At 48.3% G+C, this 16720-nt stretch overlaps 1 protein-coding gene across 10 annotated transcripts in view; it reads right to left on the bottom strand.

The window, feature by feature from the left end:
• ANK1 (ankyrin 1) overlaps positions 1-16720 on the bottom strand; it is a 2823483-nt gene that overhangs the window by 161599 nt on the left and 2645164 nt on the right. Inside the window, exon 1 of one of the 10 annotated variants that reach the window (XM_069617673.1) lies at positions 4614-5154. The exons of 8 other annotated variants lie outside the window; for them this stretch is intronic. In XM_069617673.1, the coding sequence (XP_069473774.1) occupies positions 4614-4832 (219 nt within the window). In that variant the 5' untranslated portion in view covers positions 4833-5154. Of the gene's footprint in view, positions 1-4613; positions 5155-16720 lie in introns of those variants that run through there. One more of the 10 variants, XM_069617674.1, reaches the window with a different exon arrangement.

The following is a 16720-nucleotide window of genomic DNA, read 5'->3' as shown; positions in this document are numbered from 1 at the left end:
AATTTCCCAAACAGTGGTCGGAGGTGATCAGCAAAATCTTTGAAGAATGCGAAAACAAAAAAGAAATTCCTGAATCATGGCTGAAAGCAGTAATCGTTCCAGTCTACAAAAAAGGCTGCCTCGAAGACCCGGCTAACTATAGGCCTATTGCCTTACTCGACGTCATCACAAACTCTACGCTTCCCTTCTTTTGGACCACTTCCGAGCCTGGGAAAAAAGTGGACCACTAAGGGACAACCTTCAAACGGGGTTCCAAAAAAAAAGGATCCACCTCGGTAAACATTATGATCATCAACATCTTATTGGCCAAGGTTAAGGAAGGGGCGCCAAAGATCCACTTAGCCTTCATTGACTTATCTAAGGCGTTCGACAAAATCGACCGCAACTCACTGTGGGCTAAACTACAGACCTGGAATTGCCCCCAATCAGTTCTGGATCTGATAAAAGCACTTCACTCAGAGAACACCGTAAGAGTGTAACTCAGCCAAGAAGGAACACTATCTGAAGAGATCAAAATAACACGAGGGGTCAAACAAGGCTGCCCCCTGGCATCAACCCTTTTCATCTCATTCCTAAGCGATTTCCAACACGCCGAAACCGAAATCAGGTGCTTTCCGCCTAAATTAGGCAAAACAACGATACCAAGACTGCTCTACGCTGACGATATTATCTTAATCGACCAGACCGCAATTGGCCTTCAGCGCAAACTAAATAACTTGGCTAAATACATCGCTAAATACATCGCCCAAAACGCTCTTGTCATCAACAAAAACAAAACCAAAGTCCTGACGATCGAGAAAGCACCAAACAAAAAAAAAAGCGAAGAAACCAGTCTGGTTCCTGGAAAATGTAAAGATTGAATCTGTTAAATCGATCAGATACTTGGGAGTCGACTTGGACAGCTCAAACACATCTTTAGCAATGCAACGGACCATATGGGACAAAGCTAAAAGATTAACAGCGCAAATGCGCCTGGTCGACAAGAAATTCGGCAAATTCTCCTTGACACCTGCCATAAATTTCTACAAGGGCAAAGTCTGCGCTGATCTATGGAATGGAAGTCTCGCTCACAATACCAGAAAATATTTGGACCAAAATAGAAGGCTTAATTTGGAAATCAGTCTTGGGAGTCCCCAAATCTACCTCGATGGCAGCAATCAGAAGGGAGCTGGGCCTTATATCTCTCGAATCCATTGTTGAACAAGCAGCCATGAATTTTTTCAGAAAATCCATCTTGGATGAGCCCCTGCCAGCCTTTTCCATTATCAAAGACGAGATGGACAACGCCAAATGTGCAGCCTTGGAAAAATGGAAAGAAAAAAGGAGAGAGAAACTGCAGGAAATAGTGTGCTCAGCTAACGAACTCAAAGAAAACCCTGAAAGAATCAAGAAAAAAATAGTAAGGACAGACTGGATACGAACCCTTGATCTGGCATCAAATAACAAACTCCAAATCCATCTCCCTCCGACTCTTAACAAAGTAACATCTCCTATCAAGTACTGTAAAAATTTTCCCGACAAAAGAAAAAGAAACTTGCTCTTGAAAGCAAGGCTAAATTTATAACCAACTCAAGAAATACTCACTATCAGATCCACTTCCGACAAATCAGAATGTCGACTATGTAAAAACCCGGCAATGAAGGAAACGCTAAAACATCTAATTCTCAATTGTGAAAACAACAAACAGAACAGAACAACCTACCTACTACCTCTGATGGAAAACCCATGGATGTTCCAAGAAAACAAGCGGTGGAACAGATTGATATCGGGGGAATCCACCAGATGGTCGGTGGCTATGGTAAACCTAATCGGGGCAACCTTCAAGCAGCTCGGAGAAAGTACTTTGCCTCACACAAAAGAACCCAAGGGGACCAAACCGACGGCGATAGCTGCAGCGCCTTGATGGGACCAGATCAGTTACTTGAAACTCTAAAGCCCATCTCTCTCTCTAAAGCTCATCGTACCCTGGTAGCGAGAAAATTCATACTAAACGAAGTTCAGAGAATAAGTGACAAAGGATGGAAGCATTCGATAAATTTATCAGGGTTTACCTGAATAAAATAAATCGGAAATAATAATAATAAAAAAACAAAAAAAAATGTTTGGTTGCGAAACCCAATTTAACAACAGTTGGCATTGCTTCTGCATGTAGTGAAACATGATTACTGGCAACCAACCTCTTCTATTTATGCAGCTTCAAACTGTCTGATATCAACCTAAGACTAATCATCTTCAATGCACTCCCTCTCTCCCATGTTACTGGCTGTTTTCTCCAACTCCTACCAAAACCACCCCATCTCCCCAAAACCCCTTTCACCTCTGAAAAGTAACGGGCTACCCAAGACAACTATGTGCGTGGAACAGGTGCTGTGAACAAAAAGTATAGTTTAATGTATCATCAAACTGGAATAATCAAAATGAAAACATCATTGCAGGTTGAGCCTGCATGTGTACGTTATTGAATTAAAAACCTGCATTGATGTTTTCATTTTGATTACTCCAGTTTGATGATACATTAAACTATACTTTTTGTTCATAACACCTGTTCCACGTGCATAGTTGTCTTGGTTATCTGGTTACTTTTCATGGTTTTGCTTGGGCCTCTAGGGTGCAGGTCCTTTACCCAGACACATGCCAGGGAAGGTATTCTCACTAAAACACGTATAATAGTGGACGCAGCACAGGTGATCCTACAGTTCATCGCCCTCTCTCTAGTTTTACCATTTCACCTCTGCCCTGCAATCTCCTCTGCTCACTTTTGCTCCAACCCCCACAGCTCCCAGGGTACCCCAAATCTCACTCAGTCTCTCAGTGCTCCATCGCCCCTGCTTCCCCAAGACCCTATCTTCCCTACTCCCCTAGCCTGTCCATCTCAACTGCTTCCCCATCCTACCTAACATCGTCTATTTCCACAGCATCTGTCATCTGTCCTGCTCCTCAGACTTCCTCAGCCCCCTGCTGACCCATTATGTCATCTACTCCACCAGCCTCAGACAACCTCCTGCTGCACCAGCCTATAACTCCCTAGCATCCCGCCTCCACCATCTCTACAGCTTCTCCCTACTTTCCCTACCCGCCCAGCTTCCCCATGCCATCTGATTATGCCAAACACCTATTTCCTGCCTGCATTAGGTCTGCTGACTTAAAAATGACTACACCAGACCAACATCATTGCCATGTCACTCTAGGCTGTGTTCTCAGCCACAGAATCACCCAGTCCACAGTGATTCCTGCTGTCGAGCACTGTGTACCTCGACACTGACAACGCCACATGACCTTTGTTGCCATATTGTCATTAGTGTCCCTGCCAAGCTTTGCATCAATCCTCTATGGTTTTATTGTAGCAAATGATTGGATGTCTGCTAAAAACTCGAAGTGGCAGAAAAAGTAATCACCCAAATGACTGCGAGAGCCCACCAAATACCAGTGCTGAGGTGAGGTGATGACCGCACTGTTCCCAGTCCATGCTCCTATCGCCTTGAAGCTTTTCGCCATCACCCACAAATATATTTATGGCACAGCGCAGCACTATATCAAAGAGAGAAGCTCTTTGCCAATCCGAAATAAAACTATAGTGCAACTGCCAGACATTGCTAAAGATTTATGTCTTCTGCGAATCCAGCACAGCAGGCCAATCTTTTCTGGTCCCAGCCACCTGCAATGCGATCTGTGTAAAACTATTAAAACACACACAGTCTTCATGAGTCTCCAGAAGACCCCCGGCCGCCTGCACCTCAAACCAGGAATAAGGAAATGGAAATGGTCTTGCCCACACAGATAAAGATCACAGTTGTCCCACTGAAGTTTTAACTTTATACAGACAACCATAATCACCTTTTCCAAACATTCCTGTCCTTTCTTTACCATGAGAGTGATTCCACCTAGCACACCGATCCCCACGCTCCTCTCACTACCTTGAAAATGACCCTCTGCACAATATCCTCATGGACATGGCATTCCATTCATTGGTACCACTGTCTTGCTCTCACCCAACCCGCTGATCTCTCCTTTCCATCACTTGACATTGACCGTTTGCTTAACAACCTTCACCGTCGAGGCCCCATTTCCACATTTTACCACATGCACGACCACCCCTTTTCCATGACAGTAACCTGACATCGTTGCCATCATGGTTTCATCGAGGATGGACACTCCTTCCCCTGCCCTCAACCAGTAGCCACATTCCCCTTCTCATCCGTGGCAATAAGTCAGTCCTGCACCATTCTTGCCATCAGGGTGTCCTTGAAGCTCCTTTACCAATACCCTGATGCATCTTTGAATAGCTTCTTAATACCCTGGCTACACAACCCTTATCTACCATGGTGTCATAATTGTTGCACCTCCTCCCCCCAGTGCCACACAGAGGCCTGACCCCGACTCCATACTTAGACAATGCTCCTGCAACACATTACTCTTATCATCATGGTCTCAATGGAGTACCAACCATCACGTTGTCCAGGAGGGCTCTGATCCTCCTCCTGATACTGTGACAATGGCCCGACACTGTACCAACCCAGACAATGACCCGACAATGTACCAACCAGTACCATCATGATGTCATGATCATTGGCCTCCTCCCCCCCCACCAAGTACCCAGATTCCCCTCTCCGTACCTTGACAATGACACGGCGCCGCACTACCCTTGTCGTCATGGTGTCCTCATCGTCAGTGGCACCTTCGCTCTCCCCCAGCTCTTTGTCCAGTTCCTGGTGGACATGCTTGAGCACAAAGCGTACTGAGCCCTTAATGATGTGAAGCACATTCTGGCAGCTGACCAAGAAGAAACCCAGCAGAACCAGGCTGACCAGCAGTTCGGTCAGGAAGCCCAGCATTCTCTCAGTGCACCTTGGGGGTGGGGGGAGCGAAGTCTCCCTTGTGCTGCACTCACCACTGCAGCTCCCTCCTCATTCCCGTCTTCAGCACGAAGGCAAAAAATTGCAGATTCAGAACGCAGGGCAACAACAGCAACCCCAGCTCTGCTTGCTTTGGTTGTAATACCCAGGCACCGGATCAGAGACGCTGGGGCAGCAGAAGTCCTGGTTCTGCTCCCTGCGCCTGTCTGAAGCGTCCAGTCATGGGTGTTAGCAACGCAGTAGTATTCTCGGCTCTACTGCTTCGGCTGTGGCATGGCTCTTCTGAGCTTGAGTCTGGGACAGCTGTAACTTTAGCCCTAAACAGCAGTTTGTTCCCGTCAAAGTCGTCAAGGCTCTGTCATAGACACCTGCTGGCCCTGTCGCCTCCCGCCGTCTAACACCAGAGGGTGATAGGAACACATCCACTATCTAACGAGCGGTCAATCCATGAGAGAAAAGGGGGTATATGGGAACCTCGCATTGTTTGCTCCAAATCAGGGCGATGAGCGAACAGGGATTTCTATTGTTATCCCTCATCTCGCTTCCAAATTAGATGCTCCATTTTCTCGGCACACTTTGAGGGTACGTACACGCACGTGAACGTGGTCTCGTCTGTAAAATTTCAAGAGGGGAAACTCAGTCCCTCTTGTTTCAATCAGCGGAGGAAGGGGTGGTGTCCCATTTTAGCGTGAGTCCGATGAGCTTGGCACCCCAGTAGAGTCTCATGCTGCGCTGCAATTACTTGTTAACGTCCCATCTGCTTGTTTTGAGGCACGTTTCTAATCTGCATATCTAAAGTTCAAAGACAAACCCCCACACTCCCTACTGGCTGATTAATATGTATCTGCATTCAAGAAAATTAAAAATAACATTAGTTATCGGTCAGCACCTACCCAAACCATTTCCGTCAAAAAGGAACAATGTATTTGTTCTGTTGAACTGCTTTTTAATCCCATCACGCATAACAGCAAACTAAATTCCAATGACATACTGTCTAAAGGCAGATGACTGTCACATATTCTTTTAGCCTGTAGATTTAACTCTATAAAGTAGTATGGAAGTGCAGAGATCTTTCCAGTTAAGATCGTAAAATGCTAGCTGTCAAGCTAGTCCAGCTAAAAACTCGCATTACCTCCGTGTCTCTCTTGCTTGCCCCAGTACTTACATCACGAATGCGTCTCTCCTTTGGGACAGCCTGAGTCTAACCACTAAAATACCAAATATTTGGATTAGGCCTCACCCTCTTCCTCTCCCTTCCTGGGCTCCTGCTGCATTAGCACACCTGGCGGCCGAAAAGGGTGTGTAGGTGGAGGACAATTCAGTGGGAGCAGCAAAACAGAGGCAATAGACCCCCCTCCCCCCTCACTACTTGGTGTACCCGTGCATCCCTTGCATAGCTGAGCAGAAAGGGACACGAGGGAGCCTAGAAGTCTGGTGTTTCGCGCTCTGTATGGAAAAACAGAAATATGAAAACTTGGAAGAGGCACCAGTAGTGGTCCTTTATTTAAAAACAAGCATTGGCAATGCCAATAGTTTTGGTGATTAATGTTGTTCTTTGCCTTTTGCATTTATAGGCACCAGGGTGCAAAAAGGAGAGTGTAACGCTTGAAAGGAGGATGTGATACGGGGCGCAGGTGTGCAATAGAACGAGTATGTTTTTATAAATCCCCAAATGAGATACATCCTGTATAGGAACTTGATCACCACTCCTCCGCCATGAAGTCCCTTGCTGCTAGAGGACCCTTCCCCGGGGCTGCACCAGCAGGTCCCCGTTCAATAGGAGGAGCAGCATGGCTCCCTGCACTGCTGCTGACATCTGTGTTTTAATCTTGTCGGGGCTTCGAAACGAGTACTGTCGGGATGGGTGGTAATACTACCTTGTAATAGCACCACATAGCAGTACTTCTGGGCAGCAAGCATGATAAAAAAGGGGAAGTTACGATTCAGAGATGCACGGATTGTATTGCGATTAAGTGTTCACTGCACACCTTCCTAATGCGCGGCTTTCGTGCATTGCAATGGAGCATTTTGTTGTAACGTGGTGGTGCGTTGGGTGAGAAGTAGTTTTAAACAATTTTGAACGGATGACATGCTTTTTAAGCAAAAACATATTTTTGCTGTTTTAACACTCCCAGGGTGTCAGATGTCACTTTCTGCAGACAGTTAGACAGCCCGGGCCTGATTTACAGCACGTTTTTCAATGGGAGAATTCCACTAAAAAATTATTTATAAATCAGACCCATCATCTCTGAACACCTGAAATGGTCATAGGTACATGTATGCCCCATTCAATTCGGTGCTTGACTAGTCCTGGTTTTTACTTTGCAGTCTGGGACTGTAGTCCTGGATCCCAATATAGATCTAGGACTACAAGACCCAGACTACAAAGAAAAACTAGGGTCGCTGTTGTCATGCCTCCCCCCTCCCCTTTGTGGTTACTCACAGGCCCATAGTGTGATGACATGCGTCATAGGAGACCGGGTCACGCGGGAGCCGGAAATAGAGGAATCACCGAACTGGCAGTTAGTTTGGCACCAGTCTGGGTTTATGCATCATAAGAAGTGGTTGTGTTTTACTTCGCTCTGCACTGCGACCCTCAGGCCTAAGCAGGTCTGTGCGCTCACCCGAGCCTCCTCCTACCACCAGAGCCTCCCACATCACACTGGCGACAAGGACAACGCGTTCCCTACATGCGCCCATCACCTCGAACAGCTATCAATCCATTGGACGCCTGCTCGACGCCACTGACATACCGGAGGCCAATATCACGTCACTTGCATTCTGGTAAGAGTGGCCTGCACGGAACGTGGCAGCAAGTGGAAACAAATGAAAAGACCTTTGATTTACCATCATACGCAGAACCTTGTGCTCCCCACGAACGTTTCCAGTCTCACGCAAGCCTCGCTATCAGACCCCCAACATTTTGCTGCATAAATCAACATATCATTTTCATTGCACGCAGAATGTTTGTACTTCTACGAACATCCCAGTCTCATGCAAGCCTCGTTTTCAGACCCCCAACGTTCTGTGGTTTACATCACCAGCGTATCTTCATCGTGCTTGCATGACCATTCCATTCTCACGCAGAAGCACGCAAGCCTCAGCTTGAAGCCCCCGACATTCCATTGGACAATTCACAGTGTCATATTCATCGTGTGAATACGATGCCTTAGAACAACAACAATCCACACGCTCCGTTCACATTTCTTCACCTCGCTCACACCTGCGAGCAGGGCAATCAACCTCTCCAACATCCGCAGCACTAATCTACACCCGCCCTGTGCATCGGACACCGAATAATCCAGCCAAATCCACTGGAAGCGAAATACCAGGTGAGAGGAGCCGCTCTCCACATCCCCCACGTGCAGAAAAAGGGGCACTCCAACATCTATCACCGGCCAGGAGAAGGGGACCAGACAGCGTTAGCCAGGGGGGCAAGAACTATCTTTCCAGAGCACAGCCACACACCTACCAAGTAGCACCACTGCCCAACTATGTCCAGCACGAATGCAAGCCCTTCAAGGGCAAGTGCAAGCCTTCAAATAGGATGAGCATCAAATCAGACCCAGCGTTTACCACCCTCATGGCGCCTTTCGACCCATTTGCCACAGGGGCTGCCATTCGCTGGGGAATCTGGTTATAACAATTTGAGATGCATCTTGATGCCAGAGAGATCACCACAGACAGGAAAAAACGCACATTCCTTCTGCTCAATATTGGCGCGTCGGCACTACGCCTTTTCAACACTCTACCCAACAATGGTGATGCAAATTACTACGACACTGCAAAGACTGCGCTCACAAACAAGTTTAAACCTGACCTCAATCCCGACTATGAGCGATTCCATTTTTGCCTGGCTAGGCAACGCGAGAACAAAAAGTGGACGATTTCCATGCCCGCCTACGAGAGATGGCAGTAGGTTGCGAATTTCCTAAGGAGGAGTTTGCCATCCGGCTCCAAATAATCAATGGCATATCGTCGGAAAAGCTGAGGAGAGCCATCCTGTCAGAAAAGAACATAGCACTTTCTCGAATACTTGAGATGGGGCGTCTTTGTGAACGCAAAGATGACCAAGTTGCAGTAATCGAAGCCGCAATTCAACGTCTACCGCTGGTTAACCTGAAGAAAAGCGAGGAAGTCGCGGCCATCAAGAGACGACAGAACAGCCGAGAACAAGGAAGTAGAGGCTCAAAACTGTCCAGATCCCACCTACCTCAAGGACGAGAGAACTCCTGCAAATGGTGTGGTGGCCCATGGCACTGGGGAGAAACATGCCCTGCGTGGGGTTCGACCTGCCGTAAGTGCAATTGTCTCAACCACTACGTAGCAGTCTGCCTGCATCCACCAGGCGGAGGAGACCGTGAATAGACGCTGCAACGACCACAGGAACACCAGAGAAAATTTGCCCCATGGGAAACCAGCCGCCAGCAGAGCAGGAGAGGAAGGGCGAGAACCATAGACCATGCGCAAAGATCACCAGACAGTAGTGAAAGCGAGGAAAGCGAAGATAGCACCGTACCCGAAGACGGGACAAAGAAAGGCGATAGAAATCCAGCAAGAGAGTACACGTGTACATCTCGTATCAGCGGTAGAACCTCAGCGGTCCAAACAACGGAAGAGGCATTCCTGCAGTCATCAGACGGCAAACCAATAAAAGTGGTCATCTACACACGAGCAACTGTCAATGTCATGCCAGTAACTGCTTTTGACAAGCTCAACCCAAGGCCAGTGCTCCAAGTCAGAAAGGTACGACTCTTCGCATATGGTTGCAAGAAACCACTATCGGTGCAAGGATCCTCCAGATCTGACCTATCGCACAACAACACTGCATTCCGAACAAGGATCTATGTAGTTGATGCCGGCTTTGAGACTCTCCTAAGCTGCAGAATAGCGGAAAAACTGCGGCTGATCCATTTTACGTTCAGCATCCAACAAGTAGAGATCAGCGGCCTACTCGAGAAACACCACCAGGTGTTCTAAGGCATCGGCTACCTGAAAGGCAGGTCAATCAAGTTACACATTGACCCCACCATTGAAAGGCAGTGCAACATCGTCGGGTACCCTTCCACATGATGGAGGCTGTGGAGAAGGAACTCGAAAAACTGGAAAGAGCAGACATAGAGAAAACCTCAGGGCCAACCCATTGGGTGTCTCCCATGGTAGTGGCGCAGTAGCCCAAACAACCAAATGCAGTGCGAATTTGCATTGACAAGAGGCTCCCGAATGCAGCCATCTGGAGGGAGCGACATCATACCAATCGTCGACCTGACGAGTGCGACAATATTCAGTAAACTGGACCTCAGGTCAGGATACCACCAAATCAAGCTGGCAAACAAGTCGAGGTTTATCACCACTTTCTCCTCCCACCTCGGCCTGAGGAGATACAAACGCCTGAATTTCGGGATATCGTCGGCAGCGGAAGTGTTTCAGCATGAAATCCAAAAGGTTCTGAACGGCCTAGAAGGGGTGACAAACATCAGTGACGATATCATTGCATATGGAACAAACAACAAAGAACACCACAAATGCGGCAGTACTGCAACGACTCGACGCAGGACTAACGTTGAACACAGAAAAATGTGAATTCGGCAAAGAAGAACTCTGTTTCTTTGGCTACATTCTCTATTCTAACCTGATCCAACAAAGGTGAATGACATCAAAAACACCAGAGCCCCACAATCCGCCACCGAAGTAAGGAGTTTTATGGGCATGGCGACGTACTGCGTGAGGTTCATCCCAGACCTTGCTACTCTAGCGTGCCCCCTCAGCGAATTCACGAAGAAAAACCAGAAGTGGGAATGGTCACCCATCCACCAGCAGGCCTTCCAACAGATCAAAGACTCGCTATCCGCATCCATGACAATGGCATTCTTTGACATCGAAAGAAATACAGAACTCCTTGTCGACGCAAGCCCGGTGGGCCTAGGAGCCATGCTTACCCAAATTGACAAAGAAGGCAACGTGCACCCCATCGCATTTGCCAGCCGCGCATTGACCAAAACTGAACAGAACTATGCACATATTGAAAAAGAGGCCTTGGCAATCCTCTGGCAGACATTTCTAAGTATATCTACTGGGAAAACAAGCAAGGGTATTCTCCGACCACAAAGCCCTCATCCTCATCTTCAAGGGTTCGGCACCCCACCCCGGGCACACATCGAAATGTGGATGCTACAACTCCAACCTTACAAAATCGAGGTAGAATATCGGGACGAAGCAGATAACCCTGCTGACTATCCTGCCACCCACCACAGACCATGAAAAGCAACATGCTGCAGAAACAGATGAACATGTACGTCACATGGTCGCATGCACCCGACCACGGGCCCTCACCTTGCAAGAAGTAGCAGTAGAGACCAAGGCGGACACCATCTTAACCCAAACCACGCAAGCCATCCAATCAGGGAACTGGAAGAACTTTTTAGCCACGACAGCCCAGCGCACAAAGTCGGCCCAGGAGAAGCTGCAAGCCATCTTCGGAATCCGCCACAAACTCAATATAGCCCCCGAAGGGGTAATACTTAAGGGACACCGAATTGTGCTACCAACAGAACTAGAGGAGAGAGCGCTCAAGCTGGCCCACAGTGGGCACCAGGGAATTGTAAAGACAACCTCATCCCTGAAATCCCATATGTGGATGCCCCACATGCAACAGCGAGTGATGGACCTCGTAGAATCCTGCGCGGCATGCCAAGCGACCAGGAGAGCTGAAACCCCAGAGCCCATCATCCGTGCCCCAAGGAGTAACAAAAGGTGGGAGTCTGTCAGCATAGAGTACTGCACCATCACGGGAGAGGGATACTTGATAGTCCTGGTGGACAAATTCAGCCGATACCCGGAGCTCGTACATGTGGCGGCCACTGACGCAGAGACAATGATCCTAACACTTGAGAAAATATTTGCGATACATGGCATCCCGTCCAAAATCAAGAGCGACAACGGCCCTCCTTTCACCAGTCAAGAACTTCGGCAGTTTTTCCAAGACCTCAATATACGGCACAAAACGATCACCCCAGGCTGGCCACAAGCCAATGGCGACCACGAACGATTTATGCGATCGCTCAACAAAGTAATCCGCATTGCAAAGGAACAAGATCATTCCTGGTTAACTGCTGTGTACCGATTCCTGAGGACTCACCGCCAGACCCTGCACTCCTCGACCGGGGTCAGCCCCGCAACCCTCATGTTCGGAGTGCCGATCCAAGCTGAACTCCCTGTACACCCGAATTGGGTAGCACCAGATCCAGACATCCCTGTCATAGAGGCAAGACGAGTCAAGCGGAATGAACAAGAGAGTCGTACTTGCCGCGCCAGCCACCGAGAGTTGCAGCCAGGAGACACAGTGCTGGTCAAGAACCAGGCTCCGCCCAAGAAGATATCACTAAACTTCGAGTTCAGACCATGGACAGTCAGCGCCGCAAACCACAGCATGATCACAGCCACCAGAGGGAGTGAAACAGTGACCAGGAACATATCCCACTTCCGGAAAGTCCCGGCGGCAATGTGGGAAGAAGGACCAGTGAGCCTGAGAGAAGAACCTAGATAACCCGATTGACCAGAAACTCCAGGACCATCAGAAGGCCATGACACACGCCAAGAATCTCGAGAACTAACACCATGCAGAGGTGATGCCCGATCGGAGACCCCTCCAGAGGAAGAGGCAGAGAGGACTCACCCCCGCTACCATCTGAGAGAGAAGCCGCGACCGTCATCCCGCTTCCAAGGGTTCGTTATACAAGGTATCTACCACCGATCGAGCACGGCCAGGCTGCGCTGTTAAGAGACTAGAATGGACTACACAAGTGTCTAATGTTACTGTTGATGAGTGGGAGAAAAGCATTCTAAGTTTGGGAGGAATGTGATGTCACAGGAGACTGGGTCACGTGCCAGGGGGCGGCAGCCGCAAATAAAGGAATCACCGGCACTGGCAGTTTTGTGCCAGTCCGGGTTTATGCATCATACAAAGTGGTTGCGTTTCACTTCGCTTGGCGCTGCAACCCTCAGGCCTAAGCAGATCTGTGCGCTCACCCGCGCCTCCATACCACCGGAGCCTACCACATCACACATAGATTGCTTTTCAGAGTAACACGCCCTCTGCCCTGTGGCATCACAAATGCAAACACCGGTAGTTTCCATCACACAACACAATTATTCCATCACTGCTCTGACCTTCAGGATTCCGTAGACCCCCACCCTGGTGTACCAGAGACCCATCGCCCCTTCCCAATGGGCCCCCTCACGAAATCAGTGTCACAAAGCCCCTTTCCTCTCAGAAATCTCTCAAAGCACCCAGCACTTTCTCCCCCAGACCGGCTGCAACTCTTTCCCCCAGGACACCCACTAAGCCCCCAAAGTCCCTTGCAGCCCCCACCCTATAACTCCTTGCTTTCCCCTCACCACCGCAAAATGCTTCTTTCAGTCTTAAAGCACAGCCTCACAAAGTGCCATCCTCCCAGCTCCTACCTCAGCTCGGCCACCGACTGGCTCTGTCCCTGGTGTCTCCTCGCCCTGGCTCCACACAGTGCTGGCCCCTGTACCTTCACACTCGCAGGACAGCTGTTCGGGGCGGGCCCCTGCTTCCCCACACCTAGACCACAGCTGCTCAGGCTGGCACAGGGCTGGTACCTGCAGTGACATGGGCAAGCGCTGCTTGGGCTGGCATGTGCCAGCTCGCCAGTGTTTACAGCCACCTTCTGTTGCCAAAGGACACTTCCTGGGCTCACAAGCAGGAAATGGAGCTCGCAACCAGGAGCACATATACAAATGACCCTCCCCGTCCGTAGCTTTGATATTTTATTTCTATCGCGCTCGTACATAAGTGTTTCAGAGCGCGACAAGGCAAGGGAGGGGAACAGGGGAGAACAAAACAGCGATCTTACTAGGCCCAGTGACATTGAGAACGCGCAAGTGCATGGGAGAGGGGGGAGGGAAAAAGTGCATGGAAGGTAGGAGAAGTGGAAAGTAAGAAGCAGAGGAGAAACAGATACATAATAAATAAATAATAAAGGCAACAAACAGTGGTAATGCAGCCAGCAATTTGCAAGTGCTAGGTTTAAGGCAGCAGACAGGGTAGGTCTGATAAGTGCAGGAAGAAAAAGGGGAGAGGGGGTTGTATGGGTACAGATACAGACCCCAGTGAAAGGGGTGGGCCGGAGGCAGTGCGGGAGGGTGGCAGGATGAGCAGGTACTTGGGCCCGAAGGACAGAGGGTGGCCAGGTGCACGGTGCCAAGAGAGAACAGATCAGCAGGGGAGAGGGGGAGTGAAGGCAGAAGAAAAGAGGAAGGTCCTGAAGTGCTTCCGGAACCGGAGATGGTTCTCCTCAAGTCTAGCTTTGTCTAGAAATCAGGGCGCATCAGCTTCTACTTGAAAAGAAATCACTCCGCTCTGGTCCGTGCCAGACTTAAAACACAGTCCAGTGAGTAAAAAAAGTATTGGTGTATAGAAATCAAAACATAACGGGCATTTACTTAAGTGCAGTAATTTTGCTCCTACTTTGGAGTACGCACAGCTCCTCGGCAAAAGAAACAGACGTGAACGAGAGGGTCAAGGCCCGGATGGCGCTTCAGCCATTTGATCGCCAGGCGTTGGCAAGTTGCCATGCCAACGCCAAACACTGCTCCCAGCCCCCACCCCTTTTTTTTTATTTTTTACAGTTTACAGTTCCAATGTTTTTGCGATATTGGTGGCTTACGCCCACCACCAAGTGCCAAAACTAAAAAGGGGGATGGTCCAGTTCAAAACCACATCAACCCATTTCTCCATTAAATGGATTGTCAAACATTTTTTTTCAAGATTATTCCTTCAAGGGTTTAGAATTGGCTTTTAAAGACAAATAGTCTGTCACATAGCACACATTTTTGGAGTAACACAGTGTCGAAAGTTTACCTCATTATTTCGTTATTTCGAAGAATGTACTGGTCCCCATGGCCTGTACCCATCTCGCCTTCTTGGGTCAACTGTCAAATCCCTGTGACTGCATTGACAGGTTTAAGACTCGGGCGACATTTCGAGAACTGGCCATCCCTAAGGTATTGTTAACATTCTAATGGAGTTACACAAAGACCAGGATTAGATGGGGTGAGGTAGGCAAATTATTATCCAGAAAACTAAATGGATGAGTTAGCTTGCCTGATGGTGCTGCTTGTATTCTCATTTTATACACTCTTAAACTGTCATACCAAACGGCATAACTCAGATGTACCCTATTTGGGAACCCTTAGAGTGTCAGTAATCCCGTACGCCAACAATACCGGCCAGATGACTGAGTCGGGTGAGAACCCTTCAGCGACTTGTCACGGAACACACAGAGTACATAAGAGAGAGGTGTTTGAAGGTCAATTCCACTAACTAGAACTTTGCAGTCTGGAAGGTTCTGAGTAATTTACTTTACTTTTACATTATTTTATTTATCTAGCGCACCATAGAACCCAGAGACGTGAGGGCGCAACAGAGAGTTAGATACAGATCATCTCATATAACATGAGATTCAGAGTATGTTATGTTAAAGGTACATGTATAGCGCACCGTCACCAACGGAATTGGTCCCCAGGCGCTCTGGCGGATCTGTAATCAGGAAGGACGGGTACGGTTAGTCGGGAGGAGGGGAGCAGGAGAGTGGGAGAAGTGATGTGCTGTTGGCAGCTTCAGCTCGGTATACACCGAGTGCTGGACGTTGGTGCTAGTATCGGATCGGGCGAGGCCTCGCGTGCTGTGGGTGAAGTTTATGTGTTGTTGATGCGGTGTGGTAAAGTGCGTGTGGATTGCTGTGAGAGAGATGATTGTGTGGCTTTGTGTGGGTTTAAGTATGCAGAAGATTGAGGGTTGGGTTAGTGGGGTCTGTATCCTGATTAAGGTACTTATATGACACTAATTAATTAAACAGTAAGGTCTTGATCCATGTTTTGAATATTTCTAAAGAGTCCCTGGGCCTCATTACGACCCTGCAGGTAACCATGCCGCTTTTTGTGGCATGGCTACCCCCATTCCGGGTACCGGGTTCCCTGAATGGGGAAATACCGGGCCATTCCGACCGTGGCGCCACGGTCGGAATGGCCCGGTATTTCCCCATTCAAGGAACCCAGACCCGCTACATCCCCATTTCCATTTCAGCCTCCCTAAGGCTCAATGAGAATGGGGATGATGCTAACAATGGGCCTGTTAACCCCCTACCGCCAGGGTCGAATGAGGCCCACTACCTCTAAGGTCAGGGTGGATATCATTCCATGCTCTGGGTGCTGCCATGAAAAATGCACCTTTTATTACCTTTTGGGATTTGTAGCTGATTTAAAGTGTTCGACCATTGGCGTTCTGGTGTTACTTTTTCTTTGAAGTGTTTCTGTTAGGTAATGAGGGCCAACTCCCTTAAGACATTTATAGGTAATTGTAAGTAATCAATGCTGGATCCTGGAGGAACAGGAAGCCAATGCAAACTGCGTCTTACCTCTGTGACGTGATCTCTATTTTTTAGGCCAACAATGTTATAGAGTTTTGGAGTGTTTGCAGTCGCGCAATGTCAGATTTAGCTGCCCCCACCAGTAGACTACCGCAATTATCGATCTTTGACACAACAATGGCCCTAGCAATTGTCTCACAATTTATTTGAGAAATGAAAGGTCTAAGTTGGGTAAACAGTTTGATGTGATAGGATGTGGAAGACATGGGACTACCTATATGTGCCTTCATATTTAGATTTTGATCTAGGACTACACCCAGAGTTTCCACCTTCTTTTTGGTTTCTATGGCACTGCCTGCTATTTCAAACTGTTTATATTTATAATCTAATTTGTTGATTTTATTTTTTGTGCCTATTACCATGAGCTCGGTTTTTCTTTATTTAGTGCCAAGCCATTTTCCATCATCCAACATT

Source organism: Ambystoma mexicanum, chromosome 10, assembly GCF_040938575.1.
Source record: "Ambystoma mexicanum isolate Mex_15411 chromosome 10, UKY_AmexF1_1, whole genome shotgun sequence".
Taxonomy (NCBI): Eukaryota; Metazoa; Chordata; class Amphibia; order Caudata; family Ambystomatidae; genus Ambystoma; species Ambystoma mexicanum.
The sequence above is the reverse complement of the archived record's forward strand: the minus strand, read 5'-3'. Positions and strand labels throughout refer to the sequence as shown.